This window comes from Somniosus microcephalus, chromosome 18 (assembly GCF_052327205.1).
Source record: "Somniosus microcephalus isolate GS21.2 chromosome 18, FLI_Smic_1.0, whole genome shotgun sequence".
Classification (NCBI taxonomy): Eukaryota; Metazoa; Chordata; class Chondrichthyes; order Squaliformes; family Somniosidae; genus Somniosus; species Somniosus microcephalus.
In genome coordinates, this window is record NC_141004.1 from 31,810,847 (window position 1) to 31,836,260 (window position 25,414).

General features: G+C 38.7%; 1 protein-coding gene across 4 annotated transcripts in view; it reads right to left on the reverse strand.

The window, feature by feature from the left end:
* Positions 1 to 3,401: 3,401 nt before the first annotated feature.
* Positions 3,402 to 25,414, reverse strand: part of LOC147105196 (SRSF protein kinase 2-like) — an 80,734-nt gene continuing 58,721 nt past the window's right edge. For all 4 annotated transcript variants that reach the window (XM_086011315.1, XM_086011316.1, XM_086011314.1 and 1 more), the window contains 12 exons: positions 24,980 to 25,067; positions 22,525 to 22,612; positions 21,071 to 21,177; positions 19,839 to 20,004; positions 18,827 to 18,852; positions 17,368 to 17,608; positions 16,115 to 16,528; positions 14,169 to 14,269; positions 13,850 to 13,957; positions 12,653 to 12,722; positions 6,357 to 6,449; positions 3,402 to 4,645 (listed from right to left, as the gene is read on the reverse strand). In XM_086011315.1, coding sequence (XP_085867441.1) covers positions 4,461 to 4,645; positions 6,357 to 6,449; positions 12,653 to 12,722; positions 13,850 to 13,957; positions 14,169 to 14,269; positions 16,115 to 16,528; positions 17,368 to 17,608; positions 18,827 to 18,852; positions 19,839 to 20,004; positions 21,071 to 21,177; positions 22,525 to 22,612; positions 24,980 to 25,067 — 1,687 coding nt within the window. In that variant the 3' untranslated portion in view covers positions 3,402 to 4,460. The remainder of the gene's footprint in view (positions 4,646 to 6,356; positions 6,450 to 12,652; positions 12,723 to 13,849; positions 13,958 to 14,168; positions 14,270 to 16,114; positions 16,529 to 17,367; positions 17,609 to 18,826; positions 18,853 to 19,838; positions 20,005 to 21,070; positions 21,178 to 22,524; positions 22,613 to 24,979; positions 25,068 to 25,414) is intronic.

The following is a 25,414-nucleotide window of genomic DNA, read 5'->3' on the forward strand; positions in this document are numbered from 1 at the left end:
TCCTTTAAAAACTCCCTTTCCTTTTCCATGGCAACAACCTTCAGTTATGAGGAGATAATTAGACACATTGACTATCACTGAAAAGTAGTACAAAAGTAAAAGAATTAAATACACTTCAGAATAAAAATTATAAAGAAGCAAATCTCAAACTAAGATTGCAACAGATCTTTAGCTAGCAATATAATTTAATTTACACGTAACCTGTGAATTTCAGAAGATCACAGTTAAGGAGCCAAGCAGGCTAAAAATGATAATAGCCATGTTTGGGAGGCAATATACGATGGCTGAAGTAATTTAATTAACTACTTCTAATGGCTAGCAAGCTATGGAATCCGTTTGGCACAACTAGGTCAGATAACTTAGGGGTGGGGGTCGGTCTTCGAAAAGTTATGGTTTCATTCAGCCACAGGAGATGGTTCCCAAGATTTTGATCATTGAAAGGCTACAGCAATGCAACTCTGCTCAGAGTGAAAACCGAGTGTACCGCTGGTCCTCACTTTTCATCCTACTGCTGGTCACAAGTTCTAGATAACAAGTGGTTATGCCCCTCCCCCAGGCAATCTGAAAAGAAGTTCTCTTCACTGAAAATCATCTGTAATGTTTTGAAAACATCCAATTATATGCTTAATGCTGAGAGCTATGCTTCCTTGTGGGAGAAAGACACTTTGAGGTGACCTTATGTAAATGAGCATCAAGTGATAAGTTTGTTGTAAAGGGGTTCAATTAGCTGAACAGTTTCTCCAGTAAAAGCCTAGTACGTCACCTTTGAGATTATTCATTTCATTACTTTCATTCACCTTTGACCTCGAACAAACTTGCATTGACATAGCACTTCATCACATCCTCATGTGCTTCATATACTATCGCTTACAAAAAGCAGTGACTGCACTTTAAAGTAAGTGTTACAACCATTTTCACACAAGGTTTCACAAATAACAATGAGATGAATGACACATTTATCATCTTGTTCATGTTGGTTGAGGAAGGGTTGACAAAAGCATCAAGGAAAATCCACTCTTTGAATAGTGGCATGGGGTCTTTCAAGTCCACCAGAATGACTAAATCGAGGCTCTGATCTTCTGTTCAACAGCTCATCTGAAGGGTGGGACCTCCAACAATGCAGCACTTCCTCAGTACTGTGCTAAACCACCAGCCTAGATTATGTACTTAAGTCCTAGAATGGAGCTTGAACCAACAGCCTTCGGACTCGAGCAAGCATGTCACTGAGTTACGACACACACAGGTAGTCTCCTTAGTCTGTTCTTGCCAGCATTTTCAGGCACGATTACCAAGTTACAGTTTATTGGTATATTTCGGTTATCCGGAAGACAGTCCTGTACTCAATTGTTAAAACTGGGCTTTATATAGACCAAATAAGGAAATCCTGGATCCCCAAAACTGTGAACAGATGTGCAATAAACAAGGGTTTAAGCCATAGGAAACAGTAGCATAGCATGACTGTTGTGTATAGAAGTGTACATAGGCTTGTGAAAGGTGCACTTTTGGCATTGCAGCCAAAGCAATGATGTGAGATACTAACCTAAAAGCATGTAAAAATGCATATTGGTTATGTTTCTGGACCAGTAATTTAGAGGCCTGGACTAATAATCTGGAGATGTGAGCTCAATCCATAGCAACTGGGGAATTTAAATTCAGTTAATTAAATAAATCTGGAATAAAGCGCTAGGGTCATTAATGGCGACCATGAAACTATCGGATTGTCCAAAAACCCATCTGGTCCACTAATGTCCTTTAGGGAAGGAAATTTGCTGTCCTTACCTGGTCTGGCCTACATGTGACTCCAGACCCACAGCAATGCGGTTGACTCTTAACTGCCCTCTGAAATGGCCTAGCAAGCCACTCAGTTGTGCCAAACCGCTATAAAGTACTGCAGCGGTTCAAGGCGGCAGCTCACCACCACCTTCTCAAGGGCAATATATGCTGGCCTTGCCAGCCGTGCCCACAAAAATCATCCATGTATTTCTCCACTGTACAACTTACTTCACACCCATGGTATCTGCAAACCAATGAATGAAATAAATTTAAGAAAATCAATAATGCAAAACTACATGGTTTTATTCCCACCTTTGCTCCTTGCAAGTTTTAGTTCACACCATTATGTAATTAGTAACATAGGGAATCCTGCAGAGAAGAGAATGGATTTGTTGAACTTCCTTTCAGCTCTGCACCCTTCTACTTTCATGAGCTTAACCTCAAAGATTAAAAAAAACTGAAAATGTAAAAGAGTAATTCTGCCAGTTTTGGAATTCCATATTTGTCAATGGTCATTTTAAATTAAAAAATATTCGTTTGCCCTAGCGTTTCCATTTTGTGCATCATGTATGGCATCATAAGCTGGCAATAGACATTTTTGTGACAGTCATTTTTCCTGATTTCTTGAAATTTAACACTATGGTTGGGGGAAGGTCCAAACATATTAACACATCTTTCTTAAACATGTAGAATATTGGGTTGAAACAATTGTAGCATGCCGCTGGTGTGATTCTTTGGTCATATTTGAGTCAGTTAAATCTTCCAGAAGGATCTATGGTGAAGTCCATTCTGCAACAATTCTTCTTCAGTGCAAACTTTTTATTTGGTGGGGGATGGTGAAAGAAAAAACCTCTTAGAATTGCACCTAATCTGCTTTATTTCAAAATTTGCACAATTGTGTTATCCTTATTATAAGCAGGAATTTCCCTCGAGAGGGCTACCAAATGCCATAGCTGCACAATTTAAATTTAGATTGATCATTGTGGTGCTTTACATAAAGTGCATTTCCAAAAAGAGGGAAAAAAAAAGAGGAAAACAGATCACTGCACTTTACAAATGTTGCTGGGACATTAACAGGATATCTAAAAGGCAATTAGCTGGGCTGTTTCAACCAGTATAGAACAGAGTTGTTACAGCTTGACTTCTGATATACCATTTTAAGGCTCACTTCAATGGTAGCAAAACCATATGCAACACTGCACTGCAATAGTTCAATATGGCACTGAAGGATAGCACTTATTCCTGTATTTTAGATTTGCTACATATTCATTAAACACACACAACCTGGACAAAATATTACTGCAAGCAAATAAAAAAAGCACATTATAGTTTAGCCAGCTGCTTTGGTCAAATGTGACTAATTCAGACGTTCCACAGGATATTTATCAACTGGAAAAAAAATCAGCACCTCTTCTGCAGACTTTGGATATAGCACAAGCTGAAAACAGACACCGTCTGTGTAATCTTACTTTATGGCCCAAGTACTTTTAATTTGTTTTTAAAAGGCAGTCTTTCACTGGAAATGTTTAACTATCATTTCTTCTGGCAGTGATCGAGGATGTCCTCTTCCAAAAAGAGAGAAAATACTTCACAAATAAACTTCCTTTCATGTACAATATTAACATAAATCGTATGCAAAAAGTTCATTTTATTTTTTGAAATATAGTCTGTTTAGGCAAACAAGCCACATTGCAATCTAATAGAACACATGACCAAATTAATGATTAATTCCAGTTGGTTTTCCTGGACTGCCGTGAAGCAAATTTTAAAAACATTTTCTGGACAGATGTTTCACAAGACACAAAATGGGGAACCTTCATTAGAAAACAGTAATATTTAAATACAATGTTAACATTTCTAAGACCTGCAGTAAATATAAACACAAAAGGGACAAATGAAAAGGATCAGTTTCCTACTATATATCTTATAGCTCTTCCAATAACAAACTCCAGAGATTTCAAGTACTGAGAAGTACTTGGGAACTTCAACAGTCACTGACAGAATGCCTTCTTCTAAAGTGCTGTTCCAGGAATGGCAGTTGGTAAGCTGGTAAGTATGAACACATCTTAAACACTCAACTACTTGAGTTACTCAGCTATCAACCGACCTACAGAAAACACAGTCAAAAGGCCAAGTGCAGAGCCTAGGTCTTAAGCAGGCTAACTTGAAAGCATGCAGACTGGCCACAAGTCATTCCAAAGCGAAAGCAGTTAATTTACTAGATACCTTAATCTCCAACTCAATGGTCAATGTACTATAATGTGTAAAACACAGCTAGCTAACTCTTTGGTACGAGTATAAGGTAAGATCTCTTCTGGTCTCTACTCCCATATGCTGACACTTGTAGATTTTACAGTTCCTTGGCAAAAGATTTACATTAAATTTTGAACTACTCATTTATACTCGCACTCATCATAAATGTTATGAACCACACAACTGATGAATGTAGACTAAATTAGTTTTCATTAGCAGCTAACAAACTGCAGCTATCAATGACTATGCATATTTCTCTGTAATCCAAACCCCTGCATAATCCCCTTTCCTGTATATATTTTTTCCAACTAAATGTGTAAAATCTGCCTAAAGATTGAAGTAGCCTATACAGTTATATTTGTACCTGTTTAAGACAATGAACCAGGTGCTCTACTGAGTTAAGGACAGAACAAACACAGCAATGAATTTGGTTGCTATGAGTTAAGCCAAGGGTGTCTGAGGCATTCTGCTGCTGTGGCTCGTTTCTCTGGTATCAGTTCCAGCATTGGTAACAGGAACTCTGTAAATGTAGCAGCTTCCTCCTGTGGCCACTCGTACTTTTCCACCAGCACTTCATAGAGTCCCCAAGGCTTCAGCTTTGTGATATGCCTCAGCTCACCTAAAGAGATAAACACCTTGGTTAGCACATTAAATATTACAGAAGGGCGAGCTGAATTAGGAAAGATCTGAACCGTTTTCTTCACTGCCACACTTCCTCCTACATCCAGGTCAAGATGGTCTGTGCCAGAGCTCTTCAAGGCTGTCCGTATAACTCTGGCACACAAACAAGAACTGGGCTACTGAGATGAGGGGGGCTCTGTCGGGTTTCCCTTCTGCCACCAGAGATGGAACATTTCTATGCCATCTACCAGGAAATTTACTGTTAATTAGCCCAGGTAAGAAAGGCCCATCTTAACACTCACCCATCCAGAAGATTTTAGTCCTCTCCAGTCATTTGCAGGCCCCAATTGCTTCTTAAATTATTCCAGAGTTTTCACCTCATTCTATCTTGAAGTCCAGCTCATGGGTTGATCACAATTGTGTGAACAACTTCCTGATTTCAGTCCTAAACTTATCTTATACTAGTTTGAACCCATGCCCTTTGCCCTAGTTTTGCAATTTTAATTTGAAGTAATAATCTAGATTTACCTTTCCATTCTCTTAAAGGTCTCCTATCTCTATATAATCCTCACAGATGCCTCCTTTTCATGCTGTAAAGTTCATGCTTCGGCAGTCGTTCCTCATTATTCAGACCCTTAACATTAGGGTCTCCAGTACATGAATAACGCCCTTTTATCTTGGCAACCAGCAACGGACACATTACTCAAGGTGCAGCCCGACCAGAGCACCGTGCAGTTCTGTCACTACTTCCTCTGACTTGTATGCTATTTTATAACTTTCTATTGCCTTTGACGATTGCTGCTCTGCATTTACTGGACCCATTCGGAGCCAAGACTAAGACTCCTAGCTACATCAACACTCATGGAATATGTCTCGCCCATTTTTCTTCTTATGCACAGCACTTACATTTCTCTACATTAAATTTTATCTGTCAATACAGTACCCACATACATAAGATGCAATATATTTGGATTCATGGAACTTCTGATGTCTGCACATACACAATTAAAACACAGAAATCCAAAAGTTGCTGTCAGTTATACCCTGCTCCTCCACAGGGTATGCTGTCGCAGTCTTTGCAGAGGCAATCACAGAATTGGTGAATTGACATGGTCTTCAAATTTTTACGCACTATTCTCACTGTAAAAACCACTGAAAATGTTAAGCCTTGTTGAATGAAGTGTAACTGAGTTTTTAATGGTGTACAAAGTCATAATTTAACCTCTTTGGCCTTCAAAAACTAATTTTACAAGTGTGGAGTCTCATTCCCCCTGAACAACATTTAAAAATTCCATGATTTTTAAAATAATTTTTTTTTTAGAAAGTTTGATATTTCAGCTTCTGCCTTATTCCCATGTCTAAATCCCAACCTTTATTACGCTTTCTGTACAATGTCCTAAAATGTGAATTATAAACCCTGCTTTTGATTTCTTGCTTTGTGGTCTGAGAATTCTTCAATCTGATTGGCTGATCAGCCAACCTGCTGCCTGCACTGTTGCTAGATGCCATCAGATTCAAAGTCACAGCAGAATAGGAGAGATTGACGCTCTGGAGCCCAGTAAATCATTGTGGGCAATTTGAGTTGGGTTACTGCGGTGTCTGCCATTACGTTTTTATAACATACACGCAAATACCTTAGTCTTTGTCAACTTCAGTACAAGTTAACAAATGTTTTAAAAATCTTACCATTACGTTCTTGGGTACTTTACCTTTTTTGGTGAAAAATTCCTTGGAATATTTCCCTGCGAGAATAAGCTTCCGAGGCATTTTCCCCAGTAGTTCAATAATCAAAGCAATGTGATCTGCATGTAGGAATGGGTACAAAAAGACAAAGCAACAGTTTTATCAATACAATGCATCCATTGCAACACACCCACACCGACCAGACAATTTGGGGTAAATTCAGCTATTTCCAATTTTACAAAATAGTTCATATTGCACCCTAAATATTGAGTTATATTAGTGTTTTCATTTTCTCCACATTTGAAAAACAAATATAAATTTTAATCTATAGTGATGCACCCATGGTTAAAAAAACAAAGCTGAAGTTCAAGAGTCTGGAGCTGCACTTTACTCGACATGCTCAGTTCTGTTATTGTAATGGCAAAAGTGACTAAAACAAATGTTGCTGAGGCAGAGAAGGGTGTGTGGATCACAACTTTGTATAGCACATTAAACTAAATGTCCAGAACTTTCAACATTTCTAAGGAGGGCAAGAAAGGATCAATCTGGTTCCACAGGAATTAGGGAAGCTGTGCGTCAGAGTACAAAACAATAATTCCCTCAATCATTCATGACCTTCACCCACATAAGGCCCTTTTAAGTAGATGAGAAGAAATATTGGAGAGTCAGGTTTATACTTGAATTTGATAAAACAATGCAAGTACAAAATAAAATGCTGATGGCGGAATTGATGCCATTATTTTTATTTATTTATTTATTTTTAATCAGGCCAAAATTTAAGAGTTTTTGATCACAATGTTCAAATGATGCATAATTAGATAAATGTCAGCTCAATTACATAAGAACATAAGAAATAGGAGCAGGAGTAGGCCAATCGGCCCCTCAAGCCTGCTCCGCCATTCAATAAGATCATGGCTGATCTGATCCTAACCGCCAATCCACCATCACAGAACCATCTCCTGAATCTAACAGAATTAGACACACGAAATAGGAGCAGGATCAGGCTACACGGCCCCTGGGCCCGCTCCGCTACCCACAGGGCCATGACCGATCCGAACCTAGACTCATGTCCAAATTCCTGCCCGCTCCCCGTAACCCTTAATTCCCTTTACTTCTAGGAAACTGTCTATTTCTGTTTTAAATTTATGTAATGATGTAGCTTCTACAGCTTTCTGGGGCAGCATATTCCATGGACCTACCACCCTGAGTGAAGTAGTTCCTCCTCATCTCAGTTTTGAAAGAGCAGCCCCTTATTCTAAGACTATGCCCCCTAGTTCTAGTTTCACCCATCATCGGGAACATCTTCCCCGCACCCACCTGATCCAACCCCTTCACAATCTTATATGTTTCAATAAGATCGCGCCTCATTCTTCTGAACTCCAATGAGTAGAGTCCCAATCTACTCAACCTCTCCTCATATGTCCATCTCCTCATCCCCGGGATTAACCGAGTGAACCTTCTTTGTACTGACTCGAGAGCAAGTATGTCCTTTCTTAAGTATGGACACCAAAACTGTATGCAGTATTCCAGGTGCGGCCTCACCAATACCTTGTACAACTGAAGCAATACCTCCCTATTTTTATATTCTATCCCCCTAGCAATGAAAGCCAACATTCCATTGGCCTTCTTAATCACTTGCTGCACCTGCATACTAACCTTTTGAGTTTTGCGCACCAGGACCCCCAGATCCCTTTGTACTGCAGTACTTTCCAGTTTCTTGCCATTAAGATAATAACTTGCTCTACGATTTTTCCTGCCAAAGTGCATAACCTCACACTTTCCAGTATTGTATTCCATCTGCCAAATCTCTGCCCACTTACTTAGCCTGTCGATGTCCCCTTGCAGGTTTTTTATGTCCTCCTCACTCACTACTTTCCCTCCCATCTTAGTATCATCTGCAAACAATTGCTAGCCAAAAAGATTTTAAGGATCTCAAACTCCCTTTAGCAATTTCTATAGCAGGGTAAGATGACCTATATTAATAGGTTTGACTGTGAAACAAGGAGAAATTGTTAATTTTACCATGGAATCAGGTGACTTCAAATTCCTCTTAACTTGAAGAATTCCTCCCATTCGTAGGAGACAGAACGCAGCTGGTTGTAATAGGAACTAAATTGGTTGTGTGGGGTAACAATTTACATGGAATTATTGAATATGTAGTGTAGGAAAGTGCTTCAGGTGCAATATTAAAATTCTTGTGCAATATAATACTTTCAATAGGTCACTACTACAGACATTCAATAGTACATTTCCCAGTGTTAATTAGTGCCGTTAGACTTCTATCCAGGTGTGTGAAACAGAGCACAAAGAAAACAGGTGCTACCCTTGCAAGTGAAGTATTCCAAAGTAAACCTAAATCAGATTATCTGGCCATTTATTTCATTGCTGTTTGTGGGACCTTGCTGTGCACAATTAGCTGCTGCATTTCCTACATTACAACAGTGACTCTACTTCAAAGGTACGTCATTGACTGCAAAAAGCTTTGGGATGTCTTGAGGTCATGAAAGACGCTACAGGAAACTTTCGTTTATCCGGAGGTTAAATGTCCGGAAAGCTCTATCCACCGGCAAATTTCAGGAGTCGGTTCAGATCATTTTTTTTTCTTTTCGTTGCTTTTTTTTTCCAGTCAGGCTCTGCAAGGTCTAGCTGAAGCTGTTGCTTAGCTACAGAGACGCTTGCAGCTGCAGCCGACTGTTTTGAAGCTGTCGCTAAGCAACAGGGTTTGTTGCTTCACACGGAGCTCTCGGAGCTCCGTATGTTTTAACATGGCACTGGTTTCTACGGCAGTTTTGATGGGACGGCAACAGCTCGGTCCCGTCAGTGCCGGATACCAGAAAGTTTCCTGTATTAAATGCAAGTATTTCTTTCCAAGAGTATTTCCCATAAAGAACAAAGTGTCTTGGAACTTTGACTAGTAGTTCAACTATATGTGCAATACGGTTAGGGGAAGAGAGATGAGAAAGGGAACACAATTAGGAATCACAGAAAAAGAGAACAGAACAGAAATGTGCGCCAGATGAAGGGAAAAGAATTGTTGATTTCTAAGGAACAGAGCCAAACCAATACGACATCTGCCCACTGCTAATAAAGAAAAAAGCGCTGAAGTTACCCAGAATGGAATACATCAATTCCCTACACAGAAATTGATCTATTCCGTAAAAAAAACCTTTTCAATTGACTGCTGCATTCTAACAATCTCATTGGCAAAAAGAGAGGCACAGAATGGGGTAACAGAAATCTTCTGAAAAGGGTAACTGGTTGAATGAGAATATAAAGAGTAGTTATTAAGGAGCAACATCAATACAAAGTGGTGACTTTTGAGGTATCACAGGGATTCTTTAGAGCTATTGTTGATCCTGATGAATATTAATGATTTGGTAAAAGGAAGAGTAACAAACCTCTGGTTCTGGATGCGACCAAATTGGAATGGTTGCAAATAGACTCAGATTGGACTAAAAAGTGAGCGATATTGTTCAGAGAACAGTAGTCATGAAGCTGGGAAGGAAAACCAATAATGGGAGTACAAAATAAATGGAACAGTGCATATAAAACATAGGATCTAGAACCTTCGTGGAAAAAGTTGGACATCCTGGGAAGTGAAGGGTTAATAATCAAATTTCCTTTTATCTTGGAACAACAGGCTTTTCCAATATAAAGAGAGCAGCTTTTAATGTCTGAGTACTATCTACAAGAAATGCTTGTGCAAGGAAAGTGCATGTTAATAGAACTCCTCAGATTGAGTTAAGTCAGGAAGTTTTATCTACGTCATGTACCACTGATGTCGGCAAAATAAGTTGTATAAAAGGAAGATGGTTTTCAACAGTTATTTGGAGGACTCAAAAGATACAGAAACCGAAAGCTGCTCTGTGTAATTAGGCCGATCACCTGTGCTTCACATACTCCACCTGTAAGTGTTTCGTGCTTACTCAAAGCGTGTCATTGTGAACCATAAAAGGGGGTTGACTAACAGTTGATCCTTAACAGAAAACACCATTAAAACCTTCAGCACAACATGCAGTGGTGATAAAAAGAACAGGATTTTATGGTGTGTAACGCACGGTTTAGAGCACAAGACAAAGTTATAATTAGTTTGTATAAAGTACTGATCTGCCTCAACATGAACACTGTGTACAGTCCTGGGAAACAGGGAACACCCAGCTCTGAAGGGAATATAAAGATTTAATAAGGTACAGGTATTAGGGATGTTTTCATTGGAAAAGTAGAGTCTTTGAGATGACCTTACTGAGGTATTTAAAATCCTAAAGGGGCAGATAATCTAGGTTTATAAAACCTTGACGGGTTTGGATAGGAGTGAATAGGGAAAGACTATTTTCTCTGGTTGTCAGTCCGTGACAAGCGGTCACTGCATGACCATAACAAGGAATGACATCACAATGACAGTGTCATCATGAAACAGTTTAAACTGATTTTGGTAAAACTGGCCACAGACTTGGCTATAAAAAATTACCTTCAAAAATCTATTGCCATGGTCATAGGTATAATAGACACGAAAGAACACAACAATATAAGAAATAGGAGCAGGAGTGGGCAATGTCTGAAGTCCTGTGTAGCCCAGGACCAGCTTTTCAAATTGGACATTTTGTACATGTGCAAAATTTTGAATGAGCCGGGCAGCTAAAGGGACCACACATCCAAAAAGAGGAACTTTGGGAATGGGCCATACTGCCCCTCGAGCCTGCTCAGCCAATTAGTAAGATCTTGGCTGAACCTCTACCTTGACTCCACTTTCCTGCCCCATCCCCATTTCCCTCGATTCCCTTAGTATCCAAAAATCTATCGATCTCAGTCTTTAATATACCCATTGACTGAGCATCCACAGCGCTCTGGGCTAGAGAATTTCAGAGATTCACAGCTCTCTGAAGAAATTTCTCCTCGTCTCAGTCCTAAATGGCCAACCCCTTATCGTTATGCCCTAGTTCTAGACTCTCCAGCCAGGGGAAACAGCCTCTCAGCATCTGAAGAGAGAGAGACAGAGAGAGACAGAGACAGAGACAGAGACAGAGACAGAGAGAGAGAGAGAGAGAGACAGAGACAGAGACAGAGACAGAGACAGAGAGAGAGAGAGAGAGAGAGAGAGATATAGATATATAAATAAAATCAGAAAGGTAAGGGAATGTGTTAGTAGGAAACAGATTAGCAGGAAAAACACAATGCAGTCAATAGTTCCAATTTTTCTATCCATTACCATAGATGTGTTAAAAAAAAGTATATGGCCTAGGTATTGGATTCGTAAAATTATCAGATAATCAAATGCTATTCATATTTGAAACCAGAAATCAGTCTCCGGCTTTGACTCATTTTATGATGTGAAAGCTGGACCACTTATGGAGTAAGCTGGCTGATACTTCCATATATTAACCAGCTGTAACAGCACTGGTAACAAGGTACAGAACTACTTTGGACTGAAAGTGCATTCTTTACAGCAAATAGCCGAGAAGCATCAAACACAAAAATAACAATCTTAAATTTTATTTGCCGCTACTGAAAATATGTAACATTTACGTGCAATGTATTGACCCAAAAAATTTGGACCACTTCATATTTGCAGGAATTCTTAACACTGAAAACAAAATTTGATCCTTCATGCAAAAATCATAAAAGTTACATTAACTTAAACAGAAAAAGTATTAAGTATTCTTTAATAACCAACTTATGAATTAAAAAAATACCAGAATATAAGTAAGAGTCTAATGAACAGAAAATAACCTGTCACATGCTATGATTCAAAAGGTACTGGTTGCAGAGACGCCATTAATTTCAATTGTTATGTTTTTAATGTTATCACATCTATATTATGATTAGATGCAAATAATCTTTATACAACAGATGAATTTTGGAACAAAACATTTCATGGAAACTCTGAAAATAATACTATATATGAACTATGTGTCACATAATTGTTAATGGGAATTAAATCTGAAGTGGCAAGGTAGCTGCCAGTTAGTGCAGGTTTCATCTTTTCCAAAATTAAGGATGCATGCACCAGATCAAAAACTGACAGTTGAGATTAAAAGCATATCATCGCTTACTTGAACAAGTAAATCAATTACCACAAAGACGACAAAAGGTGAATTGCATTAGTATTCTTAAAAGTGTTAAAAAAAAACTTACCAATCTCTTGGGTTTTTGTATGAACAGTGATTGGCAACTGTTGCTAGCATTAACCTTTCAAATTATATTGAAGACTTAACCAGAAGAATCCTATACACAAACTGCATATGCTAAAACAATATTGACTCTCTCAGAAATCAGAAGGAGGGACCAGCACTCCTAAAATGTTTCATTACAGAAAGATAATCACCTTCGTCTCTGGAATAATCTTCACCAGAATGAGGCTCAAACAAATAATCTCCAGTTGCAAGTTCAAATGCCTTTAGAGCAGAGAAAGGAAAGGTATAATTATATGTTTAATAAGGACACAAATACACATTTATTAAAATAATTCTGGATCAAACATAGTGCAATTTGGAATTTTTAATGCACAGTTTTCCATTTTGGTATTTGTTGGCAACATGGTGTATCTTCTCAGTTTTTATTTCAGTATCACTAAGCCAAGCAGACTGGTTCCAGAAAGTCTAGCTGGTATCTTTTGATGATGACAGTGTATGGAATGCTACTGTAAATCCTGAATAGTATAACCAAATTATATTTACTAACATTTTTGGGGGAAATTTATTTTGACAAAAGAACATGCACATTTTCTGTACACATTGGCCCGTATTTTCCAATGCCTACTGGTGTGTACGCGCGGTATACACACCCGTAGGGACATCGGAAATGCCGGTTTCAGGCATGTGAAGATCGGATGCCCGCCTTAGAGAAGGGCCTCTGTGGGGGGTGGGGGGGGGGGGGAGAAGAAAAAGAGTTCCGTTTCTGCAGAACCTCCGCCCGCCAAAAACCCTTAGAAATTTTACGCCTGGTAGAGTTGAAAAAAAAGTAAAAGAAATTTTTTTCCCCCCACTTATTTATAATTTTAAAATACTTTTTAAAAAGTTTATTTTTAGCCCCGTTAAAAACTTTATTTTTCAAAAAATTAAATTTGTTTAAAATATTTAATTTCATGTAATTTTAACTAATTTTAAAAACATGATGGTTTTTAAAAAATTTACTTAATGTTTTAATGTCTTTTTGGGGTGATCGCCATTCATACTTTTGGCAGGTCTATCTGTCAAAAGTATGAAGGGAGATTCCCTTCTCCTACTGGCTTCCCCATGGCCCACGTGATCCCAGGGATGCTTGCGAACCACATGTGCCCCTGGGATACGTGGACCCTGCGCATTTCGACCGTGGAGAGGCCCAGGAGCGGAAGTGTCCGGACCTCCGGAGCCCTCGGGTATGAGCATAGATTTTTTTTCCGATAGGAGGCCTCCGCACGCAGGAAGCCTTCGATCAGAAATTACGGGCCATTAAATGCAACATGACAATAAGGTTACAATTTAAAATGGAAAACGGGGTGTTTCGTTTTTTTACTAAACTTCAAGTATTTTGTCTTACATACCATGCAAGCAGTGCTCCAGATGTCTGCAGGTGTACTGTATCCAGCACCAATCAGAACCTCCAATGACCGATACTGTCTAGTTTGGATGTCTTCTGTAAAGTGTTTATGCTAAACAAGAAGGTACATTAACAGTTACCATAAACAGTGGGGTCTCGGATGACTCAATGGGTTCTTTAATTCAGTTTTGTTCCCCCATGAAAGTCCCCAAATACTTAAGTTCCAAGTTATCTAAAATAACTACTTCAATGATCTAAAGAAACACACCATGAAAGAAATGCAAAATTAATTCTGAACAGAATTAAATGAATTACACACTTACAACCCAGCAAGCATTTCCAAGATCTGCAATCTTAACTTGGATACCGTCTGCATTGATGGGGTCGAGAGGATTGATAAGCAAGCTGGCAGCATCGGATTTTGCTGTGAAAGAAAAACAATTTTATAATCCAGACATTAAATTCTTTGGAAACACAGTATAAGCACAGAACAATTTAATCAAAATTTAACAATTCATTACAACTTCTAACATGTTTCAACTGCCATTTGTAAATGGAAAATTGATTTCAAGTGTAGCTTTTGGCTCTTGGAAAATATTGCAAAATAAACTGTACAGAAATCGGTGGAAAATTTCACTTAGGTTGACATTTTCAGCTACACATCTTCTCACTGACTCCCACAACGTAAAAGGGTGCAGTTAAACAGCCACGTCTGTGAAACTGTTTGAGTTAGAGAGTTAATATAACTTCAATTAAACCAAAACCAGCTGTGTGAAAACCCTGGAACCAAGTGTTGCCGCCATGTTGAACCTATGTGGTGTCAAGTCAAGTTTGGAAAGTGCACCATTGAATTTGCTGGACATTTTATAAACTAATGCAGAATTTAGAAAGGAGGTACAGTATTCCTGCCCACACTCTCCAAGTTTAAAATGTACCAGCCAGGAGCCAACCTGTTCGAGCCTGTCTGCACACAGACACAGATATCTCTCTGGTCAGGAAACTCAAAAAGGTGCAGCTAAGCAGTGTGTACACAAGATGCTGCCACCTGAAAATTGATATTAGTTTGCAGCAGAAGATCAATAGCTGCAGTATAAATATAACCTCTATTTTTTTCCCTTCTTTGAAACCACATTTGGCTCTCGACTTCAAAAGGGATGTCAAGTTTTGCATGTTAATTCTGCCGAATCCTACATTTGTGGAAAACTTTTTAAAACAGAGTGCCAACAGGAGTCGAGTTGGCCAGGAATAATCTCAAACTCGAGGCCAAACTCTGATCACCTGGTCTAGGCTCATTCCCGAATCCTGCAAGCCTCGAAAAATGGGCGGCACATCTCATGACTTCTTCCAACTGTTTCCCCAGGGATCTGTGCTGGGGCCCCCTTTATCTTTTTATTTATACAAATGATGATTTGGAGATAGGCGCAAGAGCAGTGATAAAGTTTGCTGATGATACCAAGTTATGGAAAACAGCAAATTGCAAGGAAGAATGCAACAGGACAGACAAGTTTGGAGAGTGGTTGATGCCATTCAAAGCAGAGAAATGTGACGCAGTACAGTTTGGAAAGAATGGCAGAGTAACTCTGAACAAATTTTAATATTGCAGATGAACAGAGATCAAGGAGGTACAGATAGGAAAAAGCCATTAAAAGGAAAATGCATTTATGCATAGACAAAGAATATAAAAGCATGAAAGTGAGGTGGAAATTTTACATTTTTTGGGCTGTGAGGAGCATTTTGTGCAGTTCCAGGCACCTTCATATAGAAAAGATAGTAGAGCCATAGAAAGGGCACTAACAGTATTACTGGGAATGAGACTGAAAAGAAGGCAGGATTGAAAAATTGAGTTTTTCTCACTGGAACAGATGTTGAGGAGGCTAATAAGTGTTCTGAAAAGATTTTATGAAAAAAAAGTGAAAGATTGTTTCCAATGGTAGGTGGATCAGTAGCATGAGGAATGATGCCAAATTTGTGGATGTTGCCAAATTAGGAAGCATAGCAAGATGCAAGGAAGAATGTAGGAGAATGCAGGAAGACAGACTCAGTATTATTATTGGAATATTAAAGGATTAAGTTAGTTTCTCTCTCCTTTCCGACACACGTTATGGTCATCAGAACATGAAAAGTTAGTCCTCAGTAGTCATTTGCTCACTCTGGAATATCCAGTTTGAAATATAAATTGAAGCAATTCCAAGACACATCAAAACTGAATGTTTTACTTGTACCAGATGTTGCACATATTGGTGCTTTACAGAACTGAAAGGGAACTCACCATTGTCTCCAGAGCTGGATACAGAATCTTCCCTACTTCTGTCCTGCTTGGTCTCATTCTCATCCAATGGGCTTCTATCTTCTGGGTTCAAATTACAGGTCATAGATTCGAACATTCCAGTTATTAAAGGTCCGCAGGTTTCGGAGAAGTTACTCTGGTTGTTCTGTTTCTGCCCATTTTGCAGAAGTCCATTTAACATGTCATAAGCGCAAGGGAAGGAGAAGTCGCCATCTCTGTAGGGTTCTTTAGGTTTACAATCATCTGTGTTTTGATTAATGTCTTCCTTATTTTCTTCTGCTCCATTATTAACTTGATCAGAAAGTGGGCCAACCTCTACATGTCCATTGCAATTTATTGATTCAGTCGTGGTATCTTCTAAATGTTCGTGGTCTTTTTCTTGTGGTTCATTTTCATCTATAAATTAATATATTATAATAGAAACTGGAGACATTTTTCCTGGTTTACAAATCAAAAAGCAACCATGCAACTGGATACAAGAGACATTTATCTATAAAAAAGGTGGTTTTAACAAATGGATGCAAAAATGGTATTCCGACCAGTTATATGTTTATCAAGGGACTATTTAGAATTAAGAAATGAACAATCTCTTGTATTCTTTTACAGCCAAAATTAGTTACAAGAGCAGGTCACAGATCAATAAAGTAGGTAATTGTAAATCAACTTCACCAATGCTAGTGCTGCAATATAAATCAGCTTTTAAGTATGCTCTAACAAAAATGTTGAACAGAAAATCTCAACCACCATAAAGAACATAAATGCAATTATAAGGCAGGAGAACCAGACAATGACAAGGCAATGAAGCGCCATGGAATCCTTGTGCATGACATCAACACAGGAGTCTTAGACCAGTAACAGCCCATATTCATTTTAACACGCCAAGCATTCTGAAAGATGCAAACACTTAAAATACCACAAGAAAGAAAACAGCCTTTCATATGTCTCAACATCCAAATCCCACCAAAAGCAATTTAACCGAGCAGACAATTCCCTATAGTCAACACAGGTTTTCACAAAAGAACCCTACAACTAGAATTGTGCACAGATATTCATTAGTTGGAAGCACTTCGAATATTTTGTTTCTCCTTTGTATCAACAGTTTCCTTTTAAAATGTTCTGGAAAATGTGGACTGTGACAAGAGAGAAAGACCCACAAATTTCAAATCAGCTAACCAACAGTAATTATTAGTCTACACATAAACCTAACTTCTTATTCTGAGGACACTACAAACTACCTTGGTCTTCGTTGGCCATATTATCCACTGTTTTTTCCATCTGCTCCATGACGTTTTGAGTCTCTTCCTCATTTTCTGGCACTCCATCATCCTCGTCATCCTCCAATCCTTGCTCTTTATCCATATTTCCTGCTCCTCGTTCCAGCTCTTCAATTTCTTGCATTCTTTTCTCCAATAACTCTGCTTGCCGCTTCTGCTTTTTCTTGAGCTTCTTTTTTTTGTTTCTAGACATTTTTCCAATCTACACAAAAATCCAGTATTTAGATTTACATGAAATATGTACCTACTGTGGTTAGTCTATCCAAGTTTGATCATTAACTCAAATATTAATTCTCCGTCATCCTTAGAACCTAACAGATCCATAAATGGACATTCTTTAAAGCTCTGCAATTCCGTGGCTGCATACTTTCTTCCACTTTTTTCCCTCCAAAGATTCCCCCATTGCAATTATACTGCAACTAGTGTTCAATTAGAATGGTATCAGCTGACTGCAATTTCCCAATGCCCACTTATTTGCAGCTTGTACACTTCATCTGTTAAGCAGCTGTCAATTATTAAAGCCCATTCATCTCTGGCTACCAGCTGGATTTGCAAAAAAAATCATTTAACTATTTAAAAGTATCCACACTTGCAAATTGTATTTCCTAGGATGGTGACCACAGCCTCAGTATTGGGGCTTTCCAGTAAAAATTAGAGTGATGTATCTCCTATTGTTTAATGGACTGGTGAGCGGAGTGCATGTTGATCACACCAGTTGACTAATGTGTCTACAACAAGCACGGAGCTCAACTAAACTAGTTTTGAACAAATGTAGGAGTCAGCAGAATTAGATACTATTGCAATTTTAAGTACATTTTTAAATGAACAAACTCAGTTTGAACACGTTTTTTTTTACACTTAGTCTCTGTGCACTAGGAGATATGTTGCTGTAACTGCCAGGTACTTTAAAAAGACACGGATTTAGCTAATAACATTTAACACCCAGCTGTACCACCTGGAGCGAAGGGAAGTCAGGGAGATAGCTTGATGTGAAATGGCAGCTTAGAGCTTGAGCAGAGTAAACTGCTTTTAAAGTCCAAAATGTTAGCTTTTTCTAAACAAAAAGCAATGTCAATATTGTAAAATAGTATATTGAGATGTCACTCAAACTTTGAACGGGATTACTTGTAATCTACATTCCCAGGTTGCAGAATTTGGCTGAGTTTTCTGTAAAAATCAGCTTTTGAGGTGCTACAGAATTCTAAAGACCTGGGTTATTTTTAAATGTGATGTTACATGATTTGATTAAATGTTCTAACTAGTCAAAATCATTAGTTTGAATTTGGCTCATGTTTAAAGCCTTTATGGCTTGCCCCAACCTAAAACAATTTCCTCACTGAAAAGCCTGCTTTACATTATGTTTGACTAACAATGAGAACATTAGGATTCCACAACAGAATCTAAAAGTTAAAGTACTTACAGGTTTTGGCTGTGGTGCAGTACTCACTACAAGAAAAAAACCAGAAACATTATTAAAGATAAAGCATGATTTGCTAAACTTCCACAAATTAGCTTATCAAATTCTCTGAAATGGAAGCATCTCACACAGTGCAGGAGTAAACCAAGTCGATAAAGCAGAAAGTCAAAGACTGCTTTCCCTTAAGATATTTTGACACCATGACCTGGTCCATGTGGTCTTTTCTTTCCACATAAAAGCACATTCCCCCTGGCCGACGTGGCTTTTGCAGGTGCAGCAGAAACGGATTAAAACCTGAAGGCATAATGCCTAGAAGCATATTTATAATATTTCTATAGTAGAGGGACTAGAGGATAGTCAGATTTTGGATTTATACAGCATTCTCTCATGTGAAGGCTCTTTTCCCTATTCTAGATAGTAGAGTTAGATTCCTGCAGTATTCACCAGCCAAAGCTGGCCACAAGAAAAATGAGCATCTGCAGCAGAGAGATGGTTAGGACAGAGTTGGAATAGCAGGTACAGTTTCATGCACCCAATTATAGGATTAGAACAATCTAGATCCACTAAAATAATCCCAATGATTAAAGGATATTGTTGAGTTTATTTTTATTTTTTTTTAATCTAGTTATAGTCACTGGAAGAGAGAAGATTAAGGGGCTGTTAAATAGAAGTATTCATAATTATGAAAGGGCTTGTAAGTAAACTATAGAAGATTATTGCCACTGGTCAGTGAGCCGAAACAAAGGGCATAAAATTTAAGATTAGTACTGGAAGCATAAAAGGGAGAAGTCAATTTTTTTCCCCTCTTTTGACCACTAGTGGTTACTGAAGCCAAATCAATCATGACATTTGAGGGGGAACTGGATAAATAATTGAAGTAAAATACAAAATAAGCAGAGAAAGAGCATGGAAATAAAATATGAATTAAAAGCTCTGGTGACTGGCACAACGAGTTAAATGGACTCCTCTTGCACTAACATTTCTATGATTGCAGCGTTGGTAAAAACCCGATTACCTGCAGACCCAGACGGTGGAGGGGCACCAGCTTTTTGCCATTCTGTTGCCTCTGCAGCCAGGCGGCGCACATAAGCCTCATTCACACACAACAGGATGTTCTCTGGTTTTATGTCTGTGTGGATGATCTTGCACTTGGAATGTAGATAATCCAGTCCCTGAAGGACCTATTAGAAATTAAAACAGAGATTGAAAAACGTTGTGCAATGCCAGCACATTTTCACAAGTGAACCCTAATTCTGATATTGGAGTGCACCTGCATGGGATTTTTGATGGTAGGTTACACCCAAAGTATGGTGGCTACTCCTGAAACTGGAGTCTATCTTTCTCTTTCAGATGTGGAGGCACCTGTTGTACATTTTCTTTATATGAATCTTCAGATATATGCCCATTCCTGATTTCTTGAGGCTGACTCAATTCATAACTTTTAAATTTATCATACTACCTGCAAGAGATCACAATGGGCAAAATCATCAAACAAATAAAATGGAATTCTACACTGAAAATTTAATTGTAATCAAATTCAAGTCTCAAGGTTCGGAAGAATTATGTAACAGAGGAACTTTGAATTTCCAAAACTTAAGGAAATACTTCCTATTACATTAAGGCCAGATACAGAATCAGAGGGTTCCCTCCTCCACCTACCTTGCAATTTAAAGATCAGTTAAAAAAAAAATTCACCCAGCTGTATTAACCCTACCAGCACTGCATTTATTTATAGTTTTTACAATTCCCTCATCTATGAAGTTTGCAGAATAAGAAATAAGTAACATGTAAACCAAAAAAAGCCTTAAAAAATTAGAACACTATAGAAGTAGTATTAATGCAGACATTTGGAAGCAATGATGTAGTAATGTAAATATTAAACAGCATTGCAGATTTCCCATTGTGTAAAATGCAGAAACTTAGATGTTATATTTTCAGAATCACTCAGCCAGCTCCCGCAAGCTTCAACATGTAACAAACACAAGTTACTTAATATTGTGCAAGGAAATACATTTCCAAACTGGTAATCAGAAAAATGAACACTTAAACTGACTGGATTACCACAAGAGGGAGCTTAGTACAGCAGAAAAGTCCACTCAGCTACTGTTCCAATTTGTTTATTTTTAATTCCATTAGCTTTCTTATTGAGGCCTGGTTTATGGATCTGTAGATCCTCCGGTTGTTGCATTTCCTTGTAATTTCCCTTCCTCTTTTTAAAAAAAGGACAATACAAATGCCCATACTTACTTGTCGAATGATGCTCTTGACACAATTGATAGGAAGTCCCTGGTAGTTTGATTTGATGATCCACTTCAATAGGTGATGACCTAATACCTCAAACACCATGCAAACATCTTGAACTGAGTCAAGGATATGTTCGACAGTCTTAGATCTTCAGATGCTGGCTACAATTAACACTAAACAGAGTACAGTATCCAAACCAGGAAATTTACAGCAGTTAGTTAATAACCTTCCAGAGGAACAATTACTTAGAACATGCTGTCGATTTCAGTGATATGCATTGAGCTCACCTTTATTCAAACAATTCTGCATTTCCAAAATAATCCTAACCGCAAGGATGTTGGTTATAACAAGTTATACAAGGTACTTTCAGCCCCACGCCCCAAATACTATCAGCACTTCATCATGAAAATCCAGACTACTGGAAAGAATGTCTCCTTTGACTGCTGGCTGGTTGTTTTCCAACAAGGCGAGCTTGTGCAATCTCCATCCAGTTGCCAATAGGCATGTGCCTACAGAACATGGTTTAAAATATTGCTCAAATGGAGGGTAAACATCATAGTGGACTGGCTGGGCCGAATGGCCGGTTTCCATGTTGTAACTTCTAATGGCAATCAGACAGGCCTAAGGATGGCGGGAAATGGAAAAAAATCCCACACGGGTGCAGAAAAAGGTTGCTTTTCTGAGGTATACTGTTGGGGCAGAATGCTATAACTGACCGAGGAGTGCTTGATGTTGACACTGCATTTCTGAAATGAATTTCTGAAATGAAGTGTTCCTTCCCACCTTGAGCCCACAATTAAAAAAAGTCCAGTGATTTTTACATGACAGTGAACATGAGTGAGTCAGTCATGAAACTAAAACCAGAGCTATGCCAGCAAGTGGCTCTGGGATAACATCATTTTGTCTGAGATCATAAAAAGGTAACTATGCTTCACAATGCACCAATGACATTTGGCCTTGCAATACATCCAATAAGCCAGAGCAAGTTAACTCAAAGCACTGCTCAAAACATCGTTCCAAAAAAACCCCAAGTTTTGTGTTATCACTTGAATGTCAAACAGGGTCAAACTTAAGCATGCTTGCTGCCCCACCGTCTGGGGGGGGGGGGGGGGAAATCGTACTTCAGAACCCATTTCAGCCAGACAGCAAACATTCAAATGTGGGCCCTAGCTCCAGAATAGATGATGGATTAATAGAGGAACAGAAAACAAAGTAAATTCAACCAGGCGGAGGCAAGAGAGCGTGGACAGGCAAGGGGGAGAAATCTAGCTAGGCAGGGAGGGCACTCAGCTAGTGAGAGTTTTTAGCCCAATAGTGCAGTATGCAAGCCTATGCGATTATGAAATTAAGTTTACCTTGACCATCATGGATCCATCCCACTGGTTTAATTTTCAACATTCAATGCATCTGTAGTTCAGTTGAAGGTACAACAAAGAAAAAGCAAAAAAAAAGGATACGTGATCCGTTCACTCCTGAAGTTTTGAAGTCATCCAGTAACTGAACCACCTTCTCTTTATTAGGGTCACTGGGGTCACTGTTGCGAACCTGGAAAAGGTGACAAAGAAATCATAGTTCCTCATCTAATTACCATTCTATCTACATATGCACTGGTAGGTTTAACACAAGTAGAAGTGTTATTTGTTCAATCAGAACAAGGTGTAAACCCATACCACAACTGGAGGAATGGTCACTGCTCACCCGCTACCTGCTATTCCAGATGACTTTACACATAATGCCACTTCAGTTCATAGGAGAATGCGCTCATCAGTGTAAACAGATTGCTTGTATTGCCCAAGAGACAAAGTATGCAGAACAAGCTCAAATTATTTTTAAAAATCTATTAAAACCATTTGGATCTGCTGCATCTTTAGATTAATAGCTAAATGCACATTAAATCAATGAAAAATTCAAGTGATTTTTAAAAAGTACTTTAATATATATAGGCCCATGTCCCCCCAAGGAATCTCTGCTGGATCAGATCCATGCTCACAGATTCTGAAGTATTTTAATACAATTAGGTGTGCTGCCATTGCTGTTTCTACTATCTATATTATTAGCTCGTTCAAGAGGAAAGGTTTCAGCCAACAACAATGAAAATCCTGTCAGATCAATGCTCACATTCTTGTTGAGCAGTAAAATTAATAAATTAAGAATGCTGTTCCAACCACAGCTTTAAAAAGTGTGCCCATGCAAGAGTAATTATAGATGCCTGAATTAAAAAATATATCTACTGGAGGAAAATTAAATGTCCCGACCCAGAAATTAACTTGGTTACCTTGAATTGTGCATAGGGGCAGGAGTAGGCAATTCAGCCACTTAAGCCTGTTCTGCCATTCAATTAGATGATGGCTGATCTGTACCTCAAGTCCCTTTACCCGCCTTTGTTCCATATCCCTCGATACCCTTCTCTAACAAAAATCTATCAATCTCAGTCGCGAAAGTTTTATTTGACCCAGCATCCACAGCCTTTTGGGGGACAGGTTCCAGATTTCCACTACCCTCTGGGTGAAGGAGTGCTTGCTGATTTCACTCCTAAATAACCTAGTTCTAATTTTAATAAGCCTTCTTGTTTTGGATTCCCCCACCAGAGGAAATAATTTCTCGATCTACCCTATCGAATCCTTTTATTATTTTAAACGCTGATTAGATCGCCCCTCAACTGTCTAAACTTAATATAAGCCTGGTTTATACAATCTGACCATCACTTTAACCCCTTAAGCTGATATCATTCTGGTGAATCTGCTCTGTACGCCTTCCAAGGCCAATATATCCGTCCCGAGCAAAATACTGCAGATGCTGGAAATCTGAAATAGAAACAGAAAATGCTGGAAATACTCAGCAGGTCAGGCAGCATCTGTGGACGAGAGAAACAACAGTTAACGTATCAGGTTGCCGACATCGACCTGAAACATTAACTCTTTCTCTCTCCACAGATGCTGCCTGACCTGCTGAGTATTTCCAGCATTTTCTGTTTCTATAGCTTTCCCGAGGTTCAGTGCCCAAAACCGAACGCAGTACCCCAGATGTTGTCTGACCAAGGCTCCGTACAGCAATTGTGCAATATTTACATTTTCGGAAACATATCATACCGTAATTTACTGGTAAAACTTTGCAGCATCAGTGAACGTCACACACAAGCCCCAAGAGTGAGGCATAGCCCAGACTTAGCTGCATAGCACAAGAGTTTCGGGTATTTTTTTTTAAAAAGAAAGAGAGTGTTTATAACGGAGTAGCAACATTTCTTCAGTTGTGAATGTACAACTCCTTAACTTCTATCTGGGCTAGCATATCTGGTAAAATTTGCTGGTAAAAGAAACTTAGATACTTGTCAAGTGACATCAACTTTGACAAAGCTATAACAGATTATAGCCCCATTGGTAGGGTGCAGGAAAAAAAAATCTTACTCTAGGACTCATGTTCCAAAGCTTTAAGATCAGTATCACGTGGGGCTCTGGTTCAGATGGTAATGGCTAACTACATTTTAAAAGTCACTACAAAATGTACAGAGCATTCCTGCAACACCCTAGATATTTTTTGAACTTATGTGCATTTAACAGCAACTGCCAGAATTGATTTCATATGGTAAAAATTCTCATTTACAGTTGCCTCCATCTATACCTGGACATGTCACCTAATTTTCTTTTCTGGAAAAACTGTTGAACTGTGATAAGCCCCAATATTCCTCACCCTTTCACTGCCATCAGAATAAAGTGATCTCATTCAAAGCGATATCAGTAGGATAGGAGATTCATTGTATAACTAGAAATAATCACCAAAACAATGCAGCCGACCTGCAGGTCATGCTACAATGACTATTAATGGGGTCAGGGCTGGTGGTTAGTTAGAAACCTTATTATGGACAACATCGTTGTCACTAGACACAAACAAAAAAAAACACACGTGGATACTTACTGCTTTCAGTAGTTTGATTTCATCCAGAGCAGTTTCTGTATAATGTTCAGCACTTTTGACAACCTTCATGGCAACAAACCTTTTCCCCCTAAAATCAAGAATTATAGTTCAATACCTCTTTCATGTAGAAATACTCTTCCATTTTTCATCATCTTCTAAGCACCACTTGCATACTAAACACAAGGAAAGTGACCCTACAATAGCAGAGTGTGTCATATCTCAGGAATGTATCAAGTTGAAGCTGTTTTTTAAAGTTGAAAAATGTGTTAAAATACAAATCATAGTGCTTGCTTTAAGTACAAGCACAAATACACACAGGAAGCTAGACTTGCCATCTCTCCGACTCTCAACTGACCCAAACAAAAGCACACTTACGAATTTGGATTTGTTTCAACTGGTCAGTCACCAATTTTAGTGGTGGGGGGCAGGATGATA